Below are 27193 nucleotides of genomic sequence, written 5' to 3' on the forward strand. Positions count from 1 at the left end.
AGCAGCTATTGTTTTCACACATTTTTATAAACACAATGCCTTTTATGTCTTTACATTGTTTAGACTGCTATGTTTTTCTCCTCACATGGGAATCTTTTCTTTTTTTTTTTCTTTATTCAAATTTTAAATCAACAGGATTTTTATTCCAGGAACATGCTGGCATTAAAAAAAAAAAAACACCAACCATTTTACCCACGCAAACTTTAGCTAAACACAAAGATTTAGAAACTGGCAAAAAAACTCTATACTTTTTAGTCTGTAATCCAATCAAATTAATATTACACCGATATCGTGGCAGAGAGGAATTCAAGTGTTCAGCTTGAAATGAGCTTTTAAAATATCACAGGGGAGCCAGAACTACTCTTAATCAAGTGTTACAACCCCCCCTGCATAGTTCTCCTTGATGTAGAAGAAATACGCATTGGCTTTGTCATGATGATCCTCTACATTTAAAACCTCTTCCCAGTTAATTTAAAACCACTTTGGTTGTTAACATCTGCGTGAGCAGAGGCCTTTTTCTTACAGCTAATAGAATACTTTTTACCTGCTCTTCTTTCTGCCTCTAAAAATATTAGGAAACAACAAACTACTCCTTCATTGCAGTTAAATAAGAACAAAACAATGACAAAGCAACAACTCATTTTACTGATTACAGTCGTACTGAACTACAGCAACATTACAGCAGAAACCAAATAAAGCCATTACAACTTAGAATATTTGGCCCACTAGAATATTGCACTAACGTCCTCTTACTACTCCCTACACTTCAGAAATATGTTCTGCTTCAGCACAAGAGTAAAAGTTTGATGAACAGTCAACATATTAATTTGAAGAAAGGATTTTATTTTCCTAACAGGTTAAGAGGTTTTTTCCCCTTGTATTTGTGCTTAGAGCGTGTTCCAGATTGTCATCTTAGTTTCTTCAGAAAACTAGGAAGCAAAGCACATGTTTTTACTTTGAAATGATTGCGCGCTCTGTGTGTGTGTTCACATATGTGCATGGAGGACAGGGCAGGGTGGGAAGGAGAATAGGAGTATGAGACAATATGCAAGCACACATCTTAAAAAGTACAATAAGATGAGAATTCCCACTGGATACGAACAAAAAGGAACGGATATTGTTAGTTGCGCTGCAACAGAAATCCCAATACAAATGCTATGGGGAGCAGAGATGCATAGTTTCTCTAACCTGGTGCATTATGTATACTTGTCTGAATTTCTCATGCATGATCAATAATCAGAGATGATACTGACTGCCAAAACTCCAACTTAAGTTAATACAGAGCACAGCGAAGAAGTCCAATCCTAATCTAAATTGGTTAATCAAATAACCACACATGGCAAGGAAAAATCCGTGCCATGGTAACTAAGCAGTTTCTTCACCTGATAGGCAAATTCCTACTGTAGTTTGGCCAACAGCTGTGAACTGCCACCCTCTCTGCAAAAGAACAGTGCCAGTCAGATACCTCAAACCATTCCCTCCTTCACAGACCTTTGTTACTGCTTCTACCTCCAGTGCCAAAATTCTGCAAGCAGAGAAGTCCACACAATCCACTCTCATTAGTTGCTCAAGTTAACTTTAAACCACTTACTTTGTTAGTTCATGCTACTCTAGAGGCTAGAAAGGCAGTTGACAAGAAATAAGCAATCTTATAGGCTTCTCCAAATTACAGGAGGCTTGAGTGGCTGTTCTGTGAGCTGCTACACAAGCTGGGTTCTCCACAGTGGGAGAGCCTGGACCTGACACGCAAGCACCTACCTGGTCCTAGTTTATTCCCTTACCCAGTTGCTTAGAGGGGGACACTGGAAGATGGATCTTACTGCTGCCTTCTTGGCACTATTATAATGGAACTAGAACTGATGCCATATTTACACTGCTCTGTCCTTTTATCTGGTATAAAGAGGCAATATAGAAGTGAGGATATAATTTATTAGTCTCAATCAGGGAAGCATATCTATGAGTCAACACAAAAAAGCCAACAAAATTAAAATGAGAGGAAAACTACTTCAACCAAAAAGACAGGGATGCTCCTTATTCTGCGTCTTTTCAAAGCAGATAGTAACAAAACCTCAAAAGAGCACTTCGCTCTTCAGTAAAACTCACCTGCCCTGCCAACTCCAAACGTTTATTTCCATAGTAGTCTCTGTCATCTACTTTATTTTCTCCTTGAGCCAAAATTACTCTGCGCACCATCACTGCTGTGTATATGCACTTGGCACGAAAATTGAATTCCTTCACCTGTAAACAAAAAGAAAAAAAAAAGAAAAAGAAAAACATACTGATGTTTCAGGATCAGTTCCTTAGGTCTTATTCAGACAAACACATCCATTTAAATCAATGGGCAATCTGAGCTGACTGAGGAGTTACAAAAGGGATTTGTGCATTTTACCTTCTTAAAAAATGCTAAAAGTAATATACATTAGTGGCATTGAAACAGATAGTAAATGAAAACAAATCAGAATAAAGGTATAGGTCATGAGAATAAGGTCCTGAACTAACAGCTGATACTGCCTGGCAATGCAGAAAAAATGCGTAGTGTGATAAGTAGTTCAATGCTACAGCATTTCACAAACATAGAGATTACTTTTGACTCCAGCCAAATCTTCCCATTTATTTTGAGGATGTTTTACTTTATCTCAGCTACAAAGCAATCAAAACCAATTTTTCCTGCCAACAAAGCTCACACCATAAATAACCACACAAATTTACTCCAGTTTAAAAAAACCCCAACATTACATACAAGAACATGGGTCAGAATAGTTGATGCTAGCAGCTCCCGTGCTTCTTCCATCTTTGTTTTCTTTGGGCCTCCCCACATCCTTTGCCTTCGTACTTTGTTTCCAATGTACTTCAATGCCTGTCAAAGGGGGCAATTAACTTGAGTTAATATCAGAACTGTAACCTATACAAATAGACACACACACGGAGATCTGTATGTATGCCCCAGTCAGTGCAATCCCACTAGTCACAGAGGATACAAACTCCAAGCAAAGTGCAAAATAGCAAATACATAAGTGATGCTAATAAAGAAAAATTCTTGAAAATTGACACAATTGATCATAATTAAACATGTTGTTTATCATATGTTGATAACATTCGGAGTGGAGAGTGGTGAAAAAGCATGATAACTGCAATATTAAAAGAAAGGCGATTGCAGAGGTATAGGAAAAAGGATTATATAAATTCTAAAGATATCTAGTTTACTTAATTTGACTTTTCACCTCCAGTTCTTTTGTGTACTTGATAAGTTTCATTCAGATATTAAACCGTGAGGTGGTACTCATGGTTTAGTAAGCACAAATGCTACTGTGTGGCATCCACATCTGTCTCCAAGAGTACCTTGCAAAGATTAATGGATTCTTACTCTCTTACCAGTTGTCCAAGACATGGAATCAATCTGCAGAATTCAGGGTCAGATGAGTCCAAGAAACTATCCAGGTCCACACAGGAAGTTCCTGCCTGGAAATGAAACCATGCCCCCTATGCCAAAGAATTACCCTCTCCACTAAATGACAGACTATCCTTTCCATCTTTTACCTTCTTCCCCAAATAGCTCACTTTCTTTTCATTTAATTTGACATTTCTTGCCCAGAGTAACTTCTCATTTTCTATTTTCCCGGATGTTTCACATTTCTCTATGTTCCTCCAGCATCACCATTTTACTCTTCTGACTCTGAATTAGGAAGGCCTTCATGCTACCTCTAATCCTGAAAAGCCCCAAAAGATGCAAACTAGAAAGACATTCACTTTACAATACTCAACATCACACATGGAAAGATTCGATAAAGTTTACAATGAAATAGCAGAAATAAGACTAATCTTCTAAAGCTTCTTCTAGCAGATTAATATGTACATGATGGAAATGCTGCCAGCAAAACGGCCTGTGTTCTGGCTAATTAAAAAAGTACATATGAGCTGAAGAGAAATCCAGTATTAGCAGGACGGAGGGTGGCTATTATTGCAGGCTTTATACAAGAGATTAGAATTGGAGGAGAACATCTACTCATGATGAAATGGTCATGTCCACATCAATGGGGCTTCTGCAAAACGGACATGACTACTTGTCACATACATTAAAATATAACCCTGGGCTTCTGAAAACAAAGCATTTCTTGACTTTGGTTTTTTTTTCAGTTAGGCAATGAGAGCAAAGCCTCACTTTTGACAAGTCCTGCCCCTTAAAAACCCGCTGCTAAAAATAACCCCCCAAAAAACCACCTCAAAACACAAAGTGTATGTCGACTGCTGACACAGCAAAGTGGTCAGTACCCACCGTCTCTACATTTTTATGGCCTCTGGCCATGTGAAAAGACACACCTGCATCTGTGTAAAAATCTGAGTTTTTTGGCATTCTTCCAGACTAGGAGCAAATGCAGCCATGACATGTTCCTCTGTGCCAATCATCTGTACAATCTCTTGGTCACTCTCAACACCCATGGCCTAGGAAAAAAAGAAAAGGCAGAAATAGCACAGGCTTTATGTTAACTCACTGACATTTGCTTATGCTAATTTGGTATTGTTTGTCTGCATTACTACTAAGCAAGAGCTAGTTCTTCTCTAAGAAACTGTGCCATCTGGCACTGGCAGCACATATTCTAACTATGGAAAAACGTTAAATGGAAATCTTGATAAGCAGCAGGAACACACACACTTTTTGGAGAGCTTTTTTTTCTTCACTGACAGGAGTTAAATTCTATGGTTTTTCTTAAGAAAAAAATAAATACCAGGTAATAACAACCATACGTGTCTAACAATGAAAGCCAAGTCAGAATCTACAATAAATAAAGGAAGGTGAAATTTCATAAAAGATTACACAAGGTCTCTTACCACAAGCAATTTCCCAAACTCAGTTGACTGTGATGCAGCATGTCCTATTTGAGAAACATTTACAATTTACCTCCTTTGCAGTTCTCTGCATTTAGAAGATGACTTCACTACACAATTCCACTTGAAAGCCATTCTATTATTTCACTGATCCTTGGACACCTTGTTAGACTTTATACTGCGGAAAAAGCTTAATAAACTACGAAAGCTCTTAACAGGTTTAGAAAAATCTCTCTATCAGTAAGTGTTTCAAGGTGGCAGCCAGCAGTGAAGGCCTTTGTGGATTCCAGATGGTGCTAAAGCTCCCCCCCCTTCACACATTCGCCTGGAGCTCTGCCATATCAAGAAATGGAATAATCTCACTAAACCTCTTCTGGCTGAGTTAAAATATGTTTCTCAGAACTTTGTAAGGAAGTTACGTTTGCATTCATATTATTCTTCAAACTGCCTGCCACAAAGACCACGGTAAATAATGGCCTATGTAGACCCTAGTATTCTGGTTCTCATTAAAAACTGGCAGTGTCCCAAAAAGTCACATTTTCCTCAAAAATGCACAAATACCTTCCCTTCTTATTGCCTTCATTGGGTGTCATTTTGCTTAACACCTAGCTAACGCTATCCCCTTGCAAAACTATTGCTGTAATTGTGAAGTATCCAGCTTTTTTATTTTCTTTTTTCTTTTTTCTTTCATTTCTTCTTTCTTCTTCAACAAAGAAGTGGTTGGTTGAAGTTCCTTTAACTTAAAACTCTTGTCTCTTCACCTTGTGGTTTATTAGACATTAAAACCAGTGCAAAAGTAGCACACAGCCGTAACAGTGTAAGAACATTCCCATTTTAGTGCAAAACACAGATCACAATTCCACCATCTCAGTCAGGCTTGAGTGCCAAATCAAGACACAGTTATTTCACCAGATAAGAGTGTTTCATCATAGTTTGCTCCCACTAAGTAGTCACCCCTCTGATCTCAAGGCTTTTCTCAGAACCAGAATTTGCCCATGTGATATTACTGTAGTTCAGATGTCTGTTTTTCAAATATTATTACATTCCTCACCCTTTTAAATAAGGTCACACAGTAGTTAAAAAAACTTCAGCAGAGAAGTTAACAAAATCTCTCATGACCTGAGAGCCAGACTCATAAGAAAGTCTACAAAAGAAAGAAAGCTTCACAATAGTAATTTTCCATGTGTCTAGGACTTAACAGCTGACCAGCAAACCAGTTTAGGAACCACAGCGAGATTCATACAATTACTGCACTTAGCCTACAGAAGAACAAAATTTTATTAAGGGAATCTTTGTGCCATTCTAGGCACGTATACCAGGAATACATTTATCTAAAGCACATCAAATGCAAGCTGCTAAGATATCACCCTATTTCTGTCCACCAGGTTAATTTTAGGATGGCAACCAGATCATGAGTGTCATGTAAAAAGTGAACAAAACCTGCAGTTTTACTATGCTCTTTCATCCATTAAAAAACGGAAAGCTACAGTAAATTAAAGAGGGTTGATGATTTCTTCTAACTTGATGAATTCTCTGATCAGAAGTCTGACAACAACAAGATGAGAATAGGATATATCATTATGCCCATGTAGATTTTCTAGTTGAAGTCTGTAGCAGCAAACTCACTTGAGAATTCTGAATTTGTGTGTGGAAAAGGCTGGGATCTGCCATCAAACAATATACGTTGTATTGTTAGAGAAGTGCAAATCAGGGGAAATCAATTCATGAGTAATGACTAAAAACTTAGGCAAACGACTGAAAAAGATGTGCTAATACAATAGTCTAAAAGCAAACCCATTTATTCTGCTCTGTGCTCTCAACAATCATGGGCAGAGCTGCACACACAAATCCATCTACATGCAACACTAACAGGGCAAGCAACAGGCCCACGCTGGTATCAGACAGATTTGTAATCTTAACACTTTCTTTTTTAGTAAATTTGGCCCTGATATTGCACTTCTACAAAACAAAAACAAAAACAAAACAAGTACTCCAGAATTAGCCTGTAACATCACTAGGATAGTAGCAAAATATTCCTGGGTTGTTGCTTGTGTTACAGAAACACTGAGGACATGTAAAGTAGGAATGGGTCCTAGCTTAAAGTGCTCATGATCCCAGGACAAAGCGGAGGGAAAGGAAATTAACATAAAAGCAAAGCAGGAGACAAGATGTCTTGTTTATTTTTGATTGGAAGGCAATGTCACAAAGGGATAATTTTATGGGGGGTGGAGGGGAAAGAGACATTGCAAAGGGATAACTAACAGTAGCAGTGAAAGGATGAGGAAGGAGATGGTAGCAGGCCGTTGAAGAGCATGGTTGGAAGGCTAGTAGTCAATGGACATAAGACAGACAAGTCAAAGCAAACATTCAGAATATTCAGATCATCCTGAGTTCAAGTGGGAAAAAGTGGTCCAACTGGGGTCAACCACTCCGTAGGACTGGGGAGGTTTCTGCTGCCCAAAACATGTACATATGAGAGAGTGTGCATGAGAGAGTGCAAGGCCAGCTCTTCCTCCTCCAGCTTGTTTCTTAATGATGATGTTTAGGCGTTTCTATGGCACTTCCCTAGAATGTAGCTCTGCAGTCCATCAGGCTAAATTACAGAATGGAGACAGGCAGATGACTGGATTAAAAAGATGTCAGGGAAGTTCAAGGTTGACATCACAGACAGAATTGGTCTGGGGCTTTCATAATTCAAAAGATACGAGCTATGAAACTGCAGCCATGGGAACACGTAATTCTGCAGATCCAGTAAGATCACCGTTCAGCTGTTCCTCTAGAGTTGCATCTTAACAGCTCCAAGACTAACACAGGTATGCAAAAATGAAACTCGACCTGCTGTTCAAATCTTTTGCCGCAGGTGCTAGAGCAGCTCCTTATAGCTCCCACATAAACTAAAGATACTTCACCTAGCAATTCAGGTCATAAAATTCAACTTTTAAGTCCCCCTAGGTTACTTATAATTCTCTTCCTTCCCCAGCCAGTTTTGATGCAGCATGCAACCTTCATTAACTTCAGCTCCCAGGACTCACTCAAGTCTACCGAATCAAGATCACAAACCCAAAAGAAAAATAGCCCTTACCTTAAAACAGCTCCAACTCCCTGCAACGTAGGGAGCTCCTTGCAAGCACAGCAGCACCACCTCACCTGTAACCCTGATGTTTTTCAGGACAGAAACACCCTTAAGTACTACAGAAATATTCCACATCTCCTCTAATGCTTATTGCTACCTAAAACTGTCCGAGCCCCTGAGGTAAAGCGTGCCTGACATATTCAAAAAACCCACTACTCACAGTTCACACAGCCCTATGATCTGTGCAGAACTGACACACAGCTAAAACAAAGGTCTCTTGGGGTTGCAAGTCAACTCAGGACATCCTAAATACCATTCTGGTCGCATGTATATATTAACTAATGAAGCAGTGTTACACAGTAAGCAAGAAGCAAATTAGTTGTGTCTGTTTCCCATTACAAAGCAGTTAACAGCCCTTTAAAAACCTCAACAAATACATACTTTGGGGGCAAAATTGTCCAATTTATATCACTACTTCAAACCAAAAACTGCATTTACATATATAGGGGCTGCACAAATGCTTCTGTCACTTTCAAGAAAAAAGGTTAGGGGAAAAGTGTTTAAGCTAGCACAGTAACACACATCTGAAAAGCAGACACTTCAAGTCTGTCCTAAAATAGTGCCAGGACCATGCCTTTTGTAGCTTATCAAATTCCAGTTAGCTGTGGTCAATGTGCTAAACTTCACAAAACCAGAACTTACATGTGTTCGGCACAACCAGCTGTTAAATCTCCAAATATGCCAATCACAAAGATCCTTACAGCTCTGGATGGCAGAAAAGCAAAGCAGCAGAACAAGGTCATTCAGGCTTGCAGTTTAGAAGAGACTATGGATAAGGATGAACTGCAAGGCAGATGCCCCCTTTAGGGTGACCCTACACAGTCCAGCCCCCCCACCTATCCAGATCAAAGGACCTTTAGAGCCACACTATTTCCACCCCTCCCCACAGCCCATGTGCCTGGGTTTCCTTCTTCACCATGAAAGAAAAGAAAGGATGGGGAACACTGTATGTTCAGGTCTTGCCCTAGCATGCAGCTAAGATGTGTCTATGACTCATGCCTGTAACATGAAAGTGTTCTTAGATTCTAGTTAAAGGGAGCTTTTTATGAATTTTAGGCCTCAGCTCTGTCAGCGGGCGGTGTTTGTAATGCTCTCTACTTCACAGCCCTTGCTTTTGACAAAGATGTCTAAGTGGTATTAGTACACCTCCACTTTACAGTTGCAGTAGCTTTAAATCCACGTTAGATCACAGATCACCAATACTTGCTTTCTTTTCTAAAAAGTTACAATGATTTTCTGTACCTGACCTACATCTTCAGTCATTTGCAGGAACACTGGGCCATTTACAGCTACAGGGACTAGAAAGACAATCCAAAATTGCCCAACCTTCTCCCACTGACTCTCAGATAGTCCCTGACAAAACTGTCCCCTCTAGCTGGCCCATGCACTGGATAGCAGCATTCTACCAATTACTAGTAATTTTCTTAGTCAAAACACAAAGGTCTGCGGAACTTGGTTGCAGCCTGGATGCTGGTCTGGGAAGAAATGCAGAGCAATAGGTTTTTGTCATTGCTTTCCCAGTTTATTTTTTAATTGGAAATTGTACAAGCAGTTGCTACAGTAAAAGTTAAGGATGCAAAGACAACCAAAACTTCAGACCTTAGATTTTCTGTACAGTTTAACTTTGCTTCTTTCAAAGTGTACCTCTACCTCACAAGAGGCAGAACACTTACTAGCAACGAGGAAGACCCACGCTCCGTGCACAAGGCTTGGGTTTCAGCAGAAAGGAATTACTCTCCTTGCTTTCTCCTATGTGTAACGCTGCCATGTGAGAGAGCTAAGGCTACATGGCGATCCCTAAGTTAGGGATTTTCCAGTTTCAGGGCTATAGCATTTGTAACCTTGCTTCTAGTAGTTAAAGACAACAAAGTAATTCCGCATTACAGCAATGCCCAAGAAAGAAAGATCAGAGGCTGGTGCCTGCCTAAGAATCCACTGAAAAGACTATCTGGGATTTTTAGTTTCCAGCTGGAGACTCATCAAAAGTGGACAGAAGTTCCCTAAAGTTCACGTCGTTAAAGGAAAGGTAAGGAAAATGACAACTCCTGAGTACAGTTAAAGTGCCGGCCAAGAATGGAACATTCAGAATAGTTAAAGTGGATGCAGCTTATTTGCTACTGGATTAAATCAATATAAATCTTTGAAAACCACTATGGCCAAGAGCTTCTAACAACTGTAACCCCTTATTCAATAAATAAATGAAAAATTATGCAACATTATCTAGAATATAAAAGAATGTATAGGGAGTGGCATAATTATAGCAAGCATTGTCAGGTAATCAAATAGTCAGTACAATACTGCTTAAAAAAAACCCCCAACAACCACCTCCTCAGACTTAATAACCCAGAGCAGTTACTCTTCTGTGAGCAGGTATTTACCTATACCAGTAGGGGGTGACAAAATGTAATAAAAGTCTGTAAGTGAAGGTGGAATCCAGCTGTTTGGCACTCCAGCAAATGGATTAAGAGCCACATTAACATTTTCCTGCAATAGAAAAGTTGTGAACTTAATCCTGACACTTTTATGTGCATTTCTGTCCACTTTTATGTGCATTTCTGTCCACAAGTGATTTCTCAACCTCCTTTAACAATGGTCACTAAAACCAGATGATCTCTTCCAACTACTTGAAAAGATTAGCTTAATCAGAGATAACAGACATTTGTTTCTCAAGTCTAAATGCAATTATTAAACTATTTTCTAGTACCAAACCCAAAACACTTCCTACAAGAAAACCAACTCTTACAACTCTCGATTAGCCAAAGAGCTGGGGTAATACAGAAAAGTCTGTAGTTGCCAACACCAACAAATCAGCATTGCTGGCAGAAACTGTTTGGATGCTGTGAGCAAGTGCTGCCCTCTCCTGGCAATTTATTTCCTCTAGCGATTATCACCTCCCCAAACCTTGTGTGCTGTAAACCATTACAGTGAAGAGGAAAAGGGAACTATAGGATTTACTTCTATTGGTTGCTAGATCCAGTCAGAGGCATTTTTGTGCCGTAAGCCACCTTCCCTGTGAACAGTGCCTCCAAGACTGCTGCCCGGTTTTCTTCTGCGCATGCACTGCACCAGACTGCAGGGAAGCCCACAGGACAGGAAGGAGCTACCAGCTGTTGGGAGGATAGGTCCTAGTCTAAGGCCTGCCCATGCCCTGCTGTCTTCTCCAGCAGCCCTGCTGTCTTCTCCAGCAGCCAGCCAGTCTACTCACCACCTTTACTGGCTGTAGCCCATGGGTTCGATACCACAGGCAGATGGGCTACCAGCCTGCTTCCAGTCCTGTCAGACAGCTAGGGAGTAGTCATTGTTATGCTTTCAATTGTGCGCACCCTTGAGTAAGTTAAAATGAAAGAGAGAAGCAGAGGGTGAGAGAGGCAGTTTCACAGGCAATGACGGCCAAGGCATGACACTATCACCAGCTCAGCTGGCAGGGCAAATACTCCCCAGTTCTTGCCCAGAATCAGGGGTGGATGCCTCTCACAGCCCTTTATCAGTCCCACCAGAGATCGCTTCAAAGCTACTATGCCTGTCCATGCATTCACTGCACTGAACATACTGGTGAGCGTTCTTGAATCAGGCAGGGATTCTGAAGTATTCTGACTGAGGCAGAGCTCATTCACAAGGGAAGGAAGTAAAATGCCAAGAAATGCAAGCCACTCTAGTAATATTAAAGGATTTAGGAATAATAGGTCTAAGAATTGCAAGGCTTCCCCAATGGCTACCAGTTTTGTTTACGGTTATGACTGGAAGTCATGTATAACGAGCTCATGGCTATGTTGCATCTCCGGATCTGAAACAAAGGGTGTTGAGCTACTCAGCAGTCCACAAGTTGGATGTGGAGGGGTAGGAGGGGGGACCAAAACCAGAAACAAAGACCCTTAACTCAAGTTTGCAACATAGCTCATAACAAAAGAAACCAAAACCCTTCTGACTTTCTGTAGCAACAGGAGCACAGGCAGCAGTGCAGAGGGACCTTACAAAGCAGTAAGGGGGTGGCAGGCATTTGTCTTGGCACAGCAATGCTCTCCTTGCAGAAAAATGCAGCGCTTTTTCTCCTTTTTGCTGTACAATAAGGATGACTTCCCAGGGGAAAAAAGCTTGCATTCTCTAAGCCCTGCCAAGTCCTTCTGTATGTATGAACTTCTGAGAGCTGCTGTCGATCTTCATTCTTGAGGTACAGCACAGCTTTTTTTTTTTTTTTTTTTTTTTTTTCCAAACCAACAGTTATATTACCTTAAATATAATAGCAATGGGAATATCTTCTGAAAGAGTGTTGTGCCTCAGGTAAAATCTTCCTTGTTTCACAACCATATTTGTTCTGCTCTTCTTCTCGTGAGTGGAACTGAAGTTAAAAAAAAAAAAATATTATGTCCAACAGAAAGTTTGCACTGACACTCCTAGAATCTTCTGTAGGAAACTTAATCAAGCTTGAGCAATCTTTCAGCTGAATTAATCCCACTTTCTTATCTTTTTAAAACTACATTAAAACAGCCAGACATCACCCCATAACTCCAAGGTAATAGGGTATTATCACTTGTGATGGGGAAGGTCAATATTCAACTTGGATGTAACCAGCAAGGTTAAACTGTGCACAAGTACTGCAGCAACAACAGTAATGAGATAACAGTACTTTGTGTTGTACGTTTAACCTCATCTACGCTTACTGTGGGACAGTAAAGCAGCTAGGATTGATGTGTGAGAGGCCTCTGGAGAAGAAAAAACAGCCCTTACACTGAACAGTGACAAGCACCATATTGTACCAGCATGCAGCTTAAAAACAAAACCAAAAGGCAAACAAAATATAAATAAAACTCAGTCGAAGAGGAAAGGCCAAATTTAGACTACCTTGCCATTTTCAATAATTTGTGTAGTACAAAAATATTTTATTTTTGTTTCGTTCTCAACTGCTTTTAAAAGCTTTTACACCAATTTGATTTAGAGAGTCAGATAAAAGGTTACATCCAATTTCCACTGCAGTAACTTCATGTTACTTGCTGCCAAATGAGACCAAACACCAACAATTAGGACGCGCACTTTGTTATGTTAAAAATTAGAAATTGCTTTTCCTAGACTGGGATGAATCCTGAAGCATATGAGCAACTCCCACTGACTTTAGTGGGAATACTGTACTAACTGATTTTGGTATTGATGTTTTAGCATACAAACTGACAGTAGCAATAGAGTGGCATGGAATGTCTACAACTTTTTCCTGTTAAACTATACTAGGAAGAAAACTACACAGCTACTTCAACTACAACAATGAACTTTTAAAGCTTTATCTCCTTTGTGTAATTGCAGGCATCTACCATACCTGGTAACAGAAGCGCCAACCGTGCCTTTTCTATCAGCTTCCACAATGATTCTGTTTTTGGATAACTGCTCTTGAATGAGAATGACTTTCTCGACACCTTTAACAATGAAATAGCCACCTATTCAATAGAAAAGAAAGATTTTGCATGTGAGTACCCTTGCACCTTACTCACCTCCTTCAATATGTCTTTGAATATAAATTATTAAAAAGTAAACAGTAAGTACCCAAAGGACAAACCAGGAGGGTAAATTCTCCCTTTGAAGAGTAAAGAACAAACTCTGTGTGGAACCTATGATAACTACCAAAATGTTCCACTAGACTAAACAGAACCTCTGCTAGGCTCACACATAGTATTCAGGATCTAAGACTTTATTTGGGAAGTACTCGGACAGCAAGAACTCACAGGCAGGCCAAAAACTGCAAAGCTGTAAAAAACCCCAAACCTGTAAGGTAACCATACTTATTAAAAGTTGTTATAGAATTGTTAGTTCTACAAATTAGGTAAAAATATTGCCTGTCAGAAGAGTATGTCATAAGGACATCAAAAAAGAACTGGCCATTTCAGATGCCTGGTATCAAATAAAGAGAGTAAGTCTTCTGTAATTACCGACTTGCTCTCTCCAGCACTCTAGGGAGAAATTTCGTTTGTATTACTTTAAAAAATGTATCTTAATACCCTTGTTGTATCTAAGACAATATAAGGAATCCGCACATAAACCATGTTACATTCCTTTCTTAAATTGTGGCTATCTACTAATGGTCCTCCAGCACAGCACATCATGTCACTGTATCTTGCTCTCACAAACAAGCACAACACGTGTCCAGTGCATGCTTCAAATGCAGCAGATAAAACCCAAAGAAGCTGCTTGTCATAACCCTTCATCTCCTCTCTACATTCCAAATATTATCACGTAACACTTCATTCTTGCTTTACAAAAGGCACCAAATGAGAGTTCCCACTCTGGAGGACACCATTATAGTCTACTCTCCCCTGATCCACTTAATTTTTATGAATGAACTCCATCTTTGTTCCCATATAACACATCACTCTACAATACTATATACACCTCTCAACTTTTTCAAAATTTTGGTGTATTGGTTTTGTGGTTGAAAACTCCCTCTGAAAATACAAACATTCCATGCTGTCAACCATTTCTTACTCTTTTCAAAAGCCTGTCAATTTCTTTTAGCTACACCTATACCCTTGAGAAGTTCCCACAACCACTTCACAGTGGCAGGAAACACCAACGCGATACTTCTTTGCTGAAAAATATTTAAAACTAAAAGCAAAGATGGTGAAAAGATCATGAGTGCAAACGTACCTGGATCTAAAGGACATTCGTTAAGTTTGGCAAATTCTGCTGGAGTTTTCCCAGTAAGAACACAATTGGAGCTACGCAGCATTATAGGCATTCTGCAAGAAAATGAGTTACACTTTTACTTTAGATTCAAATAGAAAAATATGAACAGTCAAATTCAGAACAAAAAACATGCTGAACAAACTGGAGAAAGAAGTAATTAGAAGTAATTAGAAGACATGCAAGCTATGAACAACAGGTTTTTCCTTTAATCCCACCTTATTTCATTGAACATGGAGTTTAAAAAGAGAAACCTGAAATTGGACATCTACTGGCAGAAACTGTAGACTTCCTATTTAATTTTTATGCAACTACTACAGGTATCCATGACAAGCACAGTCATCAAGGCCAATGATTACTAGTGCAAAGACTCCTGGTCCCCAAAAACAGTACAGTCTGCACTGAAGAACATGCCACTGTGGATCCCCTGCTACCAGTTTTAATTAGAAAAAGCTAGTTCAGATCTGATTTTCCACATAGCAATCACACCTTATGGCTGCAGACATATAGAGCCACTAATACACAACCTAGGCATGAAGTTTGCCAGTAGTAGCTCCGATTTCTCTGGTGTCTTAGCACAGAAGCCTGCAGCAAGCATTATGTGAAGCAACATGAAGTGGTGGAAAAATACTCCAAGAAATTAAAAACAAATTCTATACTTAGAAAGGAAAAAAAAGAGAAACTAAAGATGCATGGACTGGATATAAGGCAAAACTTCTTCACCATGAGGACAGTCAAGCAGTGGAACAAGCTGCACGGAGAAGCTGGGCAGTCTCCATCCATGGAGGTCTTCAAGACCTGACAGGATAAAGCACTGGGCAACCCAGTCTGATCACAGAGTTGACCCCATTTTGAGGAGGAGGTTGTACTACAGACCTCATGAGGTCTCTTCCAACCTGAATTACTCAATCACCCCATGATGAAGTCAGGAAATGTTTATGTTCATTTGGTTTTGTGTGTTTACACTGCAGTCCTACTAGGAATTTGCCTTATTCAACAACTAACCAGCAATGATTTTACAGTTATTATTAAAAAGAATGCTTTTATAGTCAGCTTCATAATGTACCTTTCCACTCTCAGATTTTTCATTAAAACTTTTGAAAGAGAGCATATTTTACTTCCAAAGAAAAACTGTGTTTTGCACAAGATAAAAACAGCTTATCACTACATCTACCAAAAGACATCCATGCCCTTTAGTCTCTTCTACAAAAAAGTGGACTTTCGATCCAGCTTACAGAATTTCACTCCTTGGTGGACAGCCTTTGTAAGACCTATGTTCCAGGTGTTCGCTAAGACACATTTTGACAAAATTTATCCATGAGTTCTACTATGCAACTATTTGCAACCTCAGAGATATTTCACTCAAAATTACTCCAACAAAAATTAAGATTAGGCAGCTCTTGCTAACGAAGTTATATTTCTTTTTTTCAAATCTTATTCATTATTTTTATTTCTTGGCCATTTTCATATTCTTATATCTTAAAAGAAAACTGATGAACTCAAAATTCTATATTTTTGAAGAGGATAAAAAGCTATCTTGTCACTACAGTGCTTTATATAGATAACCTACTTGCTTCAGTCATTCCACTGAGAAAAATGTTTCCTAGAGATAAGAAGCTTCATATGACAATCATAATCTTGTATCACACACACAATAAGCCTAATGCATTGGCTATTTATATCAGAAACAGTAACCAGCTGGCATAAGGAAACTCAAAATGGAGTATGTAAATGCCACTACTGAAAACTCCAGTGAAACAGATATCACCAAGTATCTGTTCTTTATTTCACTTGCAAACAATAAAATATTTTGCAGCTAACATAAGACACTATAGTAAGTCATTCTCCTTTTGAGGACAGAATCTAATTTTTTAAATATCTGAAGTTAACAGGAAGAATGGGAAGAAAATAAAATAAAAAAAAGAAAGGGAAAATAAAGTTATTGAATTTCTGTGCATAAAGACACAGAAAATGGGTACACTAATTTGGAATGCTATTAACAATTCAAAGGAAATTTTCCTTTTTAAAGACACAAAGATATTGCCCTGGGGTTTTTTTTGTTTCTAATACACATAGGTTATCAGCGACTCTGCCAAACAATGGAAATAAGAGAGAAAAGAACATAGAGCTTTCCTGTCCCAGTCTGAACCGCATGTCAAACAACAGCATTGTATATACTCACCTGGCAAAAGGAAACCAGCATAATACTAGGGATAGATGAGGAAAATTATTTCCCATTGAAATAATAACTGGATATTAACAGTTTTTAACAGCAAAAAGACTTTTTGCATGTATGCCCTTAAAACCAGTCGGATGACATAACTTTATTTTTTAATGGAGAATATTTACTTTTTTTGCCGTGCCCTCATTTTATAGGAGAAAGAGAAGAATTTACAGGAACAGGCCTTAATGTAAGACGCAACATACTAGTGCTGTGCAGTAATTTAGTCTTTTCCAGTATATTATGGATGCTTTACAAGTCTTCTTCACCCCACTATTATTTTTTTAGAGAGAGATGTAGACAAATGTCTAGACTAGTTTTTGTTGTGCTTCTTTTAGCTATAACTTATCCTTTAAAGTACCGTCTTTTGTACACAAATTGATAACATATTTTGATGAAAATGTACATTTACTTGAACTTTTTTCTTTGCCTATAGGACACACCATGAAATAATTCAAAGGTCTCAAATTTAGATAGTCTTTTGAAAGCTTTTCTTTTCTTAAGAAATTACTTAGAACAATAAACTGTTACTACAGCTACATAAGCTTGGTTTTGTAAATGCATCGCTGTGTATCATGTTCTATCGACAAGAGCTGAAGTTTGTTTTTTTAATATGAAAACTTAAAATTTCACTACAAGAAGTGTAGCTTTGTAAGTATCTATCTTCTCTTTCCTGCCAGTATTCCACCTTCGGTAAGATGCACAGTCACACAGTAAACAATCTCTGTAAGGCACTGACCTTTAAAGCCAGCAGGGCGGGTCTTCAAGAAACCTTGTCTACAAAAGACAGACATCTTTATTGCCTTTAAAACGGAATTTTGCTTTCAATAAATGCTAGAACTGCCAGGTAGTTTGCCTTTTTGGTATAGTTAAGAGGTTGTTTTTCTCCCTAAGGCACATTATATTTTCTTTAAGAAATTAGATGTCCTTCACAATACTAATAACCTCAAGTCATTTGACAGCCTTTAGAAAAACAAAACCAGTAAAAAAACCTCAACATTTCTCCACAAAGCTCAGCCTTGGCTCTAAACCAAACCATTTTTAAAGGTAGCCTCGTACAGAAGAACTAGTGCTTGCTTTACCGGTTTTACCATCCACCTTCCACAGATGTATCTCTACATATTATGTATGAAAGACTGAGTAATTTGGCTGCAAAGCAAACGTGGTTATTTTCATTTTGCAATAATGCAACTTGCAGAACCAGTATTCTTTCATATATTTCCCTCTTTGGTTTTATATCAATACAAACATAGACAACATCCATCCTTATATCCATCCTTCTTTGGAAGGAGACAGATTTCCAGAAGCATTTGCAAAACAAAATTTTATAACAGAACCTAACAATCACATCCTGTACAGCTGTTCATCAGTATTTGCCTGCTCGCTGTTTCTGTTAACAACTAAGCAAAGTTTACATTTATTTTGCAATAAAAACTCTTCCCATCACAGCAGCAAATGAAAACTAACACTAGAAGCTCAACATACGGTATCTTACCTGCCAATGGGTAATGCATTGCGTATGATCCTCTGGCTACCTCGCGTATATTCGATGTCCACTGTAATTGGCGCAGAATAAGTCATGTCTCTGAGGCGGCACTAAAAGGAGAACAGTCATGTGGTTAGATGTTGGCTTACAAGCTGTAGAGTCTCTCTTAAAACATCCCGTGTTTGCCCTGTCTCCTGTAAGTCCTCACAAAGAAAGCAAAGCGAAGCATGACCAAGCTCTTCATGGTACCTGGACTATGTTTGGCAGAGTCTCCTGTTTAAAACAAAACCAATAAAACCCCAAATACAATCTTTGTGATGTTTCAAAAGCAGCCAGTGGATCTGTGTCTTCAGAGGACAGCACTGCAGAGCATAACTTCTAAACTGTTTAATTAAACAAACAAGCCTAATCAGCAGAGCTGACACAAAGACCATACTATGCCACAGGCTCTGAAAGCAGTGCTCAGCGTGGGGACATTTCTGTATGAAGACTCTCAACAGCTGAAAAGTTGTGCTGTCATATAAAGTTTGATAAAGGGGAAGCACACAAGAGCAAGAGAGACACTGTGTTACCTTATTAATAGAATGAGCAAATCTCACTGTATGCTACCATTTATAAAGATGACTTACAGAAGGCTCACTACAGTTATCACTTCCTATCACTTCCTGTAGATTCCCAGAATGTTTGCAAATTCCTCAGATAGCAAGAAAAGCAGGATACATATATCTAGGACATTATATAGCTCAAGGGTCAGTCATTTCTAATCCAACCTTTCTGGTCTGCTCTCCCCAGCCTCACTCTATGACTCTGTTACTAGCCCTTAAGGCACTGCATATCTTCATGCAAGACAAGATTTATTGCATTTGCTGAATACAGCAGAGCAACTCACAGCAGGTTATTTGTGACCTCACTGAGCATTCTGTATCTTTGAGCTCCAGGATTATAGGATATCAGTATTCAGACTTGCACATTTATGGTTCTAGAGTCTTTCAGTGCATTGATTATACATTAATAAAAGGCAATTAAGATTGTACTGTGCATTGAAGATGCAACTGTACAGAAAAATATGCCTCAAGAATCATTGCAAACTGGATGCTCCTTCTTTCCACATTAAAAAGCAAACCACTTCTCTAGTAGTAAAATACTAATATGCACCAGCTCTTTTCAAGCTGTGACTTCTAGGAAAGTAGGTCCCATTGTGCTCGCAGAAACTTTATCAACTTTAAAAGTCACTGAGAATATTTCCATTTTCTAATTACTTTAAATTCATCGGTATGAATAGTTCATGAAATTCCCGTAAGAACTGCGTGAGAAGGAGAGTTAGACAGCTTCATTAGTATTACTTGGGGAAAAAAAGGCTTTGGGATTCTTTGTGTGTGCTTTGTCCACACATGACACAGATATAAAATACAAATTACATGGTGTAATATTCCAGAACTTGTATTTTTGTATCACCTTCCTTGGGTAAATTCTCCTTACATTAGACTCCTGGAGGTAAAAGACATGCATGACTTGATCTTCAAGGAAACCAAGGACATAAAAACTCCCAAATTTGGTTGAAAATAGATAAAATACTCAGATCCTTATGAAAATCTGATTGTTTCATGTGTCTTTGGAAAGGAATTTCATAAGCCTCTAACAGAGAAATGTAACAACGTACTCATAAGTATCCAATCTTTTTGGTTTGATTGGGTTTTTTTTCCTAAATTGCACCCCTGGTTTGACCTGATCAGCATCCTATTTAAGAAAATAAATATGGCCTTCACGTGTGTATAACACACTGGAAAAAAAAGGGAAATGAGGCACTAGCATTAAGCATCAGTGAGGATATACCTGAGATGCAAAAGCAGGTTATTCTGAATTCAAGGTCAATATGCTCAAAGAAGCATTTATTTTGCCCTCTTCTGCATGTACAGTCACTTTAGTTATAAAGTAAACAAGCATTTTAATACCTGGATTCTTGGATATGAGTTGTTGGCCACAACCAATTTTTTGCATGCAATTTCATTCATACATAAAAATCTTTCCCTACTTTTCTACTGATTTAACTGATTTAATCTTTTTAAAATTTAACTGATTTAATCTTTTCTACTGATTTAACATTAGCTACACATTTGTGAAATGCATGTGTTGTCCTGTATTACATCTAATTGCACGGTTGATGGCTGAGTTACTTGCTTGACTTAAAGTCTTTCCATCGAACTAAACGAGAGTTAAGTCAGGTCACTGGAGACAGAAACATGGCTATGCACAAGAGGCAGCCACTAGATGGCTTTTTTTTTTTTTTTTTTTTTTTTTTTACAGAATTTCTCCAAAGCACAGAATGTATTTCACGACAGTCTAAAGTGTGCCACATACACTACATGGAAAAAAAAAAAACAATCCAACTTCAAGTATCAAGTGTATATAGCAAGGAAAAAAGCATCTGATATGTGAACGGATTTATGAGGTTGACAACAGGCTGTACGTAGGTAAACGAGTGCAAGTTCCAAGGTCAGTTGCCTTTCTGAGGCCAAAAAGAGGTTGTCAATACCTCTGTTGTAGTGGTATAAATCTCAAAGCACAGCAGCAGGAGAGGAATACTTTGTTCCTGAACAATCTCTGAAGGGAACTGAATGGCTTAAGATACCTGGAAGCAATCCTAAAAGGTCGAAACCTTACCTTAGTTTATGGTTTTCTTATATGTACAGAAGCTACCTTATATACTGCCAAAAGACTTATATACTTACCTATAGCTACCTTATATACTGCAACAGACTCTCTGATTTCAATCACAGTAGCACTTGTTCTCCAACATGCACCTTTATTCCAGAAGTACACAATCGATTTGTTAACCTACATGCTTACAGAAGTGCAAAGAAGTTACATATACTCCCCATAAGGCTAACGTTTTTCTGCAGTTGCTTATAATTTTATCAAGTTCCATCTGTTTCTGCTCAAAGTTTCCAGGTTTGCTCTATGAGCAAAAAATCAGAGACACATTCCCAAAGACGACTGGGAGGGAAAGGGAGACTGAAGTGACCTGTGGTGTAAACAGCAGCAAGGCTAATATTAAAAAGAAGATAACAAAAACATCAAAGAACACTACATTGTAGTGGATTGCACTCTGTAGTAAAGGACTTCAGCTCTGTCATAAGGAGAGCCAGAAGATCAAGCAAGAGAAGTACTTTTCACTACTTTCATGGAAACCCACTCAAATACAACAGCTACCATGAAACACTGAATACAGCTATTCGCACATGTCAGAAAAAAAATAATTAAAAAAATTTATTACATGATGTTTAAATCCCTGAAGTTTCTTCCTACAGTGGTGGTGGCATGCATTATATGACCTAATGTAGCAGGCACGTACTCAAAATAAAGTTATATGCAGCTACTATCCAAGACATTCCCAAGATCAAACAAACAAACAATGCAAACATTAATACCTCATGAGGTGATACAGGTCGTGTCACATTGAAGCTTTCTTCCACATCTGGAGTACCCACATAGATATTGAGGTACCTGTAATACAGTTTCAAAATGAGCAACAAGCCAAATATTTTTCAGGCAACCTGAAGGAAGCAGAATTCTACATATACTGAAAAATGAAGTTACTTTGATGAACGTAGGTTGCTTAATAATGAGCAATGCTTCTCCCCAAAGTAACCTATTGTATTTGAGCTGTGTTCTAGTTAGTTAAAACTTACACTGCACATGCAATAAACCCCACATTACCTTTGCAAATAGACAAAAAGAAACTCCCATCTGTCATCTGAGATTACTAAATTACAGAAAAATGGTGACATAAGGTATTGTTAACAGCTGGCTATTAAGCCTGCTTTACACGATTATTCTTCAAATCTTCGCATCTTTCAATGCTCCAAATAAGAGATAAGTCATAGAAAATACTCTCTTGATTTATACCCCCACAGGTGCCTATAAACATTTTTTATAGCCAATAACAAACCCATGAGATGGTACATATGCTATTACTGATATGGAAATCATTTCATGCTTACTTCAAGTACCACATTGGGTCAGCATCACTTGTAACTTTTTCATTGGCCTTCATGATTTTCTTTATCTGGAGAGGAAAAAAAAATAAAATAAAATAGAATCGTGTGCCTTTTCTGAGTACTAAGAGCTACTCTCTTCCCACCAAGAAAGCATACCTCTACGTTGATGAAATAGTTGAATGAGTCTATGTGCTGCTTCACAAGTCCTTTCACCTGGAAAAAACATGCATGCAGCAAATAAAATTAACTTCAATAACATTAATCATACAAGGCAGAAATTGAGACATAAGCATTTGTAAATGCGTTTGGATCTGTGCTAAAGTCTTTCATTTGACAAACTTCTGAGAAGTGCCTGGATGATCAGTCTGGTTCTACACTGTACATTTCCATGTTTACACCAGAACTGTCATTGTACTTTGAGTCTGAAAAGTTATTTGGTAACTGTGCAAAGTAAACACTCAATAGACTTTGAAATTCATATAAACAAACAAGAGCCATTGCAAGCCAAAATATTTTATCAGTTTGTCATTATTTTGAAATAATTTTAATCATTTATAGCATAACTATCCATGTGTACTGCTTGAGAAAGAAGTTGTCTGCACCCTAACAATAGCAACTGGCATAAAGAAGAATGAGAGGGAGGGCCATTGAGACAGGGGAGACGGAACAGGAGTGGGGTGTGAAAGACAGAAGTCAATATGCAAGGAAACAGTCAAAGGAGGGCAAGACACTCATAAGAAATCTGAGTTTGATTTGTAGGCAGGAAGGGAGAGAACATGCCCAGGGGTAACATCACATAGAATAAACAGTACCCTGTTACCCCAGGTAATGAGTTGATACAGTACATTTCAAGGATTTAAGTTTAAGGTGTTTAGTGCAATCAAAAGGAGGGGGATTATACTAAGTAAAATGATGTGGGATTAAAGAAAAAAAAATTTTGGCTTGATGGAATAGTACGAGAAGCATTCATTTTATTAATAGACTGGCGTTTGCAGAAATAAAAGGTATAACTATCCTAACTACAGTGCAAAATCCAGCCTTGAAAAGGAAAGAGTGCTAACTGATAGAGACACATGCTTACAGTCTCACAGAGGGCTTTAAGCTTTGAAAACATCCCATAACAACTAACATGCTACAAGACTTACAACTTCATACAGAAAACAGACACATTTACATAGTTCACATGATGGGCAACAGTTAATTCTGAAATTATGAGAAAGAAATGGGAAGCTTAGAATGACAAATCCAGCTGCTCAGTGAAGCATCCATGGGTTAAGACAAAGAAGGAATGACTCCACAGCAAAATTCTTTAGATAATAGTTTCCTTAATTTACAAAAACATTGCACATCATATGATATAGGCAAGAATATATTATGGATTTATTAGTGTCTAGAAATCAGGCTAGTAGTTCTTCCATTTTTTTATGAGGCGATATCAACAGCTTTATTGAAAGAAAACGCCACTATAGAAACCGTAATGCACAACATCAGCTTTGTATAATTGTATCACTGCTGGCATAAACAAACCAACACGCAACGAAAAGGCCAGACCACCATCAGCAGCCATAGAGTAAAGGGCTCACTGGCTGGAAATAATGTGGGATGGATACACTTGGCATAAAGCACACAGTAAATCGCACCTCACAATCAGCAGCCCTCCCTTTTTTGCACAGCCTCAAGAATTCAGACAATATGACTAGCTCAAGCTCGTGATGGAAGTTCATGTGGTTGCTAGGAGAGACACAGAAACAGGATTCATTAGGGCCCTGAAGCATCTTCACAGCCCTGAACCAAAGTGAAAACATACACAATCCATAACTGACTTTTGAACTTTGTCTTCCTGCCAGGATCCAACACTCAAGGGTGCAACAAAAAGAAGTGCAGGTATTGAAAATGGGAAGGAGAGGAATTAACAAAGTGAGGCTGAAAAGAACCTTGCTGAAGTGGGCAACATTTCCAAAGACTGATGACGGCTGCAGAGGTGGCCTCAGTTCCCTGAAGGTAACTATACACATCACAGACTTTACCTGCCATCTTTATGATACAATTTTCATTACTGCCTTTCTCCTTCATCCCTTCCAACTGTTTGTTAGTTCTGTTATTACATCCAATGGCATTTTATATATAACTGTGCTTTTAACTAATACCAGATTATATGAGTAGCATTGAAATTAAGACACTAGTAATCTTTGAGTTCAGTCAAGCTCTGACTTCATGAGGGATGACATACATATATTCAAGCCTTTGCAGTATCCAGATCTGTGGTTATACGCTTTCTATGACAAACACAACTACAAACCTAACATCGCAGTCTTCTATAAAGACTATGAATAGGGTCTGTGAGGGCCAGTATAACAATAAAATAATCTGAAAACATTACACATACACATTGTTCATTGGGAACAGCCATACAAAAATGCAAACCTCTAAAAGGATGCCTCCAAAAATTAATCTGTAAATGAATCAAGAAACCAATCTATGTAACAAGTTTATCCATAATTGCATGGAACTAAAAAAAAAAAATATTGCAAAATCCAAACAGTAGGTGAGGACAGGTATTCTGTGAAACAGCAAAAGCTAGAAGAGGGGAATGTAAAGTTAGAAAGGAGACGAAGTATTCATGCCATGAAATGAGTGTATAACACTAACCTTTAGAAATGCTGGAAGAAGTCTCCATTTTTCCTGAAAACAAAAACCAGTTTGAAATATCTTTCCAAAGAGTGACCAAACATCTAAGGTGCTTGAGGTTTTTTGTTTGTTTTTTAAATTATTATTTTTAAACAGTAACATTATTCAAAATCAGATCCCTTTAGAAAAAAAAAAGACTGTCCAAAGCCAACCTAGATGAGTAAAAACAAAATGGGAAGATGACTTGGATCATCTTAGTAAGCCACACGTGCTATGCAATATTTACTCAGGACACAGCACGACATTGTCTTTTCTAAAAGAGACTTATATGAGAATGTATATTTCCTAGAAAATTCCTTACTACCATGTCCTCATTTAGGAACAACTAACTTTTTTAACACTGTAAATTATATTCCTAGCAAGGGAAGACTTGCTACAACTTTTACTTTACAAAATACATGCAAGAATCTCAGTCCTGGAGGCAGCACTTGCAGACATGAGTCTCTGTAAAACCTATGAGTCCCCTAACTCCTACAAAGATTTAGCAAAATTATCTAACCAAAGTACTGACAAGTGCAAGTATATCAAGGTTCCTACAAACTTCTCCCCATTTCTAGTCTTCAGTAAAGACAGCGAACATCAGCTTCCATCAGCCTCACCTTCTCCCCCCATGGCATGGGGAGCCCACCCCAGATTTGGGATGAGAGATGCGGGTGGAGGGCAAAGGTGAGGAGGACCAGAGAGCAGAGAATGAGGCTGCATCACTTAGCTCCAGGAGGGAGAATACTGTAATATTCACAGAGCATCAGCACCTCATAATTTCAGTTTGACATTCAGCACTTAGAAGTACATGGCAATGCTGTAGTTGGGGGGTAACGTTGTCCCTCACGGTGCAGGAGCATGTAGAGGAATTCATGGCAAAACACAGCACGAGGCTCTTGAGCTCCATTTCTGACATGCTCGTTCTGCGCAAAAGGCCCAGTCCGGCCAAAGAGACCTGAAACACGGCCTTCACCTCCTCTCTCTCCCCACGCAAGGCAACTAGCAAACTTTAAAGGACCTGCCGCTGAGGGCAGAAACCTCTTTACTCGTGTTTGCAGGATACAGGCCGGGCAAAGACAGGGGACAGAGACCGCACCGCAGCAGGCCGAGCTCAGCTTCATAAGGAACAGCCCGCGGGCAGCGCGGGGCAGAGACCCCCGCGCCGCTAGGTGCCGCAGACCGCCTAGCGCCCGCCTGCGCGGAAAGAGGTGGTCTCCTTCCACCTCACCTCACCTCACCTCACCCCACCCTGCCTCCGGGAGGGCCCGACGCGTGTCGTCCCTTTCCCAACAGCCGGCCGGTCCCCGCTGCCGCCCACCCCAGGCCGCCGCTAACCTCCACCGTATTCACAGGAGCCGCCGCTTGCTCCGGAGTCAGGGCCCCCAGCTCCGTGGCCAGCGCCTCCATCACCAGCCTGGCGGTGAAGCCACAGCGCAGGCTGACGGCGAGGGACCCGCGGTGCAGCAGCCAAACGCGTCCTCCCGCCGCACCGGCACGGCGCCCGAAGGTTCCGGGCCCACGGAGCCCCGAGGGGCGTGAGTGCAGACACGCACACGAAAAGGGGGCGAAGGCTGCGGGCGTTGCTAAGGGCGGTCAGGCCTCCCACTGCCCGGCCGGGCTCCCCAGACCGCCCCCTCCCAATGCCCTGGCCTCCTCGCCGCCCGTCCAAGGCCGGCAGCTGAGGGCCCAGGAGCGGGAAAGCAGAGACGACAGCGGAGGGCGCAGAGCAATTAGGGTACAAAGGGATTTTTTACAATTTTTAGCATGCAAAGCAACGTGGAGCATAAGCTTTTAGCATTATTATTGTCTTTTTCCAATCTTAGTGTTGCATGCTGCAGCTGGATCACCTACAAACTGACTTTTTTTTTCTCCTTACAAATGTTGGTGCTATAGAGACACCAAAATCCTAGTCAAATAGGGGACTACTCATCTTCCCCAGTTTAAGATTAAACAAAAAACATTAGTGATCTTTGCAAATTCCTGTGGCAAATTCCAGTTTTTGCCAGTTTGCATATAGTAATTACTCAGTACATTTTAAAAACAGAGTGTGAAAACAGTACTTACATGCACACGTCTGCTCTGGCTCAGATTCTGCGCAAATAAAGTTCACTGAGTTTGGTCTGGGCTCCATGCATCCTGGACATGAAGGCCCAGATTAACCATGAGAGTAATAGCATTTCAGACCATTTCCATTCAGT

At 39.4% G+C, this 27193-nt stretch overlaps 1 protein-coding gene across 1 annotated transcript in view; it reads right to left on the reverse strand.

Annotated features, from left to right (window-relative positions):
- POLR3B (RNA polymerase III subunit B) overlaps positions 1–26402 on the reverse strand; it is an 82331-nt gene extending 55929 nt beyond the window's left edge. The window contains exons 1-12 of the mRNA XM_059817260.1: positions 26331–26402; positions 24975–25007; positions 22482–22538; positions 22329–22393; positions 21756–21831; positions 18337–18437; positions 14585–14676; positions 13263–13380; positions 12185–12293; positions 4318–4440; positions 2741–2857; positions 2104–2238 (exon numbers count right to left, since the gene is read on the reverse strand). Coding sequence (XP_059673243.1) covers positions 2104–2238; positions 2741–2857; positions 4318–4440; positions 12185–12293; positions 13263–13380; positions 14585–14676; positions 18337–18437; positions 21756–21831; positions 22329–22393; positions 22482–22538; positions 24975–25007; positions 26331–26402 — 1098 coding nt within the window. The remainder of the gene's footprint in view (positions 1–2103; positions 2239–2740; positions 2858–4317; positions 4441–12184; positions 12294–13262; positions 13381–14584; positions 14677–18336; positions 18438–21755; positions 21832–22328; positions 22394–22481; positions 22539–24974; positions 25008–26330) is intronic.
- Between the last annotated feature and the right edge of the window lie 791 nt (positions 26403–27193).

Source organism: Gavia stellata, chromosome 4, assembly GCF_030936135.1.
Source record: "Gavia stellata isolate bGavSte3 chromosome 4, bGavSte3.hap2, whole genome shotgun sequence".
Taxonomy (NCBI): Eukaryota; Metazoa; Chordata; class Aves; order Gaviiformes; family Gaviidae; genus Gavia; species Gavia stellata.